General features: G+C 48.6%; 1 protein-coding gene across 1 annotated transcript in view; it reads left to right on the top strand.

Moving 5' to 3' along the window:
* The window catches only part of dclk2a (doublecortin-like kinase 2a), a 71,846-nt gene that overhangs the window by 50,119 nt on the left and 19,154 nt on the right, over nt 1-2,573 (top strand). Inside the window, 1 exon segment of the mRNA XM_070438593.1 lies at nt 2,020-2,107. Coding sequence (XP_070294694.1) covers nt 2,020-2,107 — 88 coding nt within the window.

Here is a 2,573-nt window from a genome sequence, read left to right as displayed (position 1 = left end):
AGTAGGCTAGTCTTTAGCTACAGGGATTTCACCAGCAGGCAGCAATACTTGTGTTTTTATAGAGCGAGAAGCTCTCTGACATTTAGATTTTGTTGTCACCGTTCTCGGAGCTATTCGCCTTGACTGAGGAATAGACATTTTCTTGAGGTGTCGTAATATAAATCACTCATTAAGTATGTATCATGTTATATTGCCGTGGTTTCCATCTAAAAGGCCTGGTAGCAGAGAATCCACAGTGACACGCTCTGCTCTGTTAAAGGTTCTCAGAATGAATGTTCCCTCAACTGAGATTTGAATGTAAGCGAATTACTTTTTACATTTACATTTACATTTAAGTCATTTAGCAGACGCTCTTATCCAGAGCGACTTACAAATTGGTGCATTCACCTTATGATATCCAGTGGAACAACCACTTTACAATAGTGCATCTAACTCTTTTAAGGGGGGGGGGGGGTTAGAAGGATTACTTTATCCTATCCTAGGTATTCCTTAAAGAGGTGGGGTTCAGGTGCTCCGGAAGGTGTGATGACTCCGCTGACCTGGCGTCGTGAGGGAGTTTGTTCCACCATTGGGTGCCAGAGCAGTGAACAGTTTTGACTGGGCTGAGCGGGAACTGTACTTCCTCAGAGGTAGGGAGGCGAACAGGCCAGAGGTGGATGAACGCAGTGCCCTTGTTTGGGTGTAGGGCCTGATCAGAGCCTGAAGGTACGGAGGTGCCGTTCCCCTCACAGCTCCGTAGGCAAGCACCATGGTCTTGTAGCGGATGCGAGCTTCAACTGGAAGCCAGTGGAGAGGAGCGGAGAGCGGGGTGACGTGAGAGAACTTGGGAAAGTTGAACACCAGACGGGCTGCGGCGTTCTGGATGAGTTGTAGGGTTAATGGCACAGGAGGGAGCCCAGCCAACAGCGAGTTGCAGTAATCCAGACGGGAGATGACAAGTGCCTGGATTAGGACCTGCGCCGCTTCCTGCGTGAGGCAGGGTCGTACTCTGCGAATGTTGTAGAGCATGAACCTACAGGAACGGGTCACCGTCACAGTCACTTTGACTGGTTTCTGCTGGCTGCTGCCGTTGTCTGGTCTCACTGAGGAAAGCCTGATGAATACTAAAGCCAGCTCCTTTTTGCAGTTGTTTGGTGGTTTAGGCTATTCAAAAGCCACCTCCGTATGGATTTGAGGCCAAGTGGAATTTGCGCTGGTAAAAAGCCTACAGTGTTTAGCTGCTAATCGCTAGTCTTAATTCAGCGCAGCTAGCTAATGATGAGTTTCATTTCTCCCCCTAGCTCTGTGTTTTTCCTCTCCCTCCATCTCGTCAAAGGCTGGTTGTCAAACAGGATGGAGGAGAGTTGCCACTCTAATCTAAAGTAATTAACCAGTAGTCTACCAGTAGTCTACACGCCACTCACAGATGAAGCAACAGTTTACGTATCCTGCACTGTAGAGTAACTAACTAGCTCATCAGTCTTAAAAAGAGGAATACAATTATCATACATTTGGAATGAGGAGGATTCATTTGCATGTTCGTACTTATGGTGTGTAGCCTACGGTTCTGAATAGTTGATAACCCGTGTGAGGACAACCCCAATATCCCACAATGCACTCTGTTCTGACTCCTGTTCCATGGTACTGTGCATTGCAGTACGCTACCACGACCTTGCTGAAGGCAGCAGGCACAGAGTTTCCCTCTCTCTCGCTCCTTCTAAACTATCCCCCTCTTTTTCCCTCCCTCCTTTATCTTCTCTCCTGCATAAACCAGCTCTCTCTTTCTTCACTCCCTCTCTCCTCCATTCTGGGAGATCCCACCCCCTCTCACCCTCTTAGTACTGTCACTCTCCCACCCCATCTCACCCTCGTATTACTGTCACCCTCCCTCCCCCTCTCACCCTCTTAGTACTGTCACTGCAACATCTCATCCTATCTCTCTCCCTCTCTCCCCCCCCCCTCTCCCCCTCTCTCCCCTCTCTCCCTCTCCCCTCTCTCTCCCACTCTCCCCCTCTTCCTCTCCCCAGATCACCTGTTCAGGACTTCTTTGGCGAGGACGACGTGTTCATCGCGTGCGGCCCAGAGAAGTACCGCTACGCCCAGGATGACTTCCTGTTGGATCACAGTGGTAAGGCTTCTGTAGCCTTTGTGACTGGTAGGCCTGACTAACTAAATCTAACATCACCTGTATGTTGTGAACCTTGGTCTCTCTCATAGAATATATCTAGATTCCTGTTCTAGTGTCTGATTTCTATGGCCTCTCTGTCCCAACCCTTTCCTCCCTCTTTCCTTCCTATTTCCTTCATAGGGTGCGTGGGACATGCCAGGTCTCCCTCGGCAAAGAGGTCTTCTGACCTCAATGGGACTTCCTGGTTAAATAAAGGTCATAAAAATGCACACTATTCCATATAGAGCCTCCATAGGGCTCTGGTGAAAAGGAGTGTACTCTTTTGGGAATAGGTTGCCATTTTGGACGCACCCCTCCTTTCTGTCTCTCATAGTGTGTAGCTTCCCTAAAGAGATGTCAATGCCAAACCACTTTCCCCTTTTCATACTAGAAGTCAGGAATGGAAGTGTGTCATGGATAATAATCT

The sequence above is a fragment of the Salvelinus sp. IW2-2015 genome, unplaced genomic scaffold, assembly GCF_002910315.2.
Source record: "Salvelinus sp. IW2-2015 unplaced genomic scaffold, ASM291031v2 Un_scaffold1055, whole genome shotgun sequence".
In the NCBI taxonomy this organism is placed as follows: domain Eukaryota; kingdom Metazoa; phylum Chordata; class Actinopteri; order Salmoniformes; family Salmonidae; genus Salvelinus; species Salvelinus sp. IW2-2015.
The sequence above is the reverse complement of the archived record's forward strand: the minus strand, read 5'-3'. Positions and strand labels throughout refer to the sequence as shown.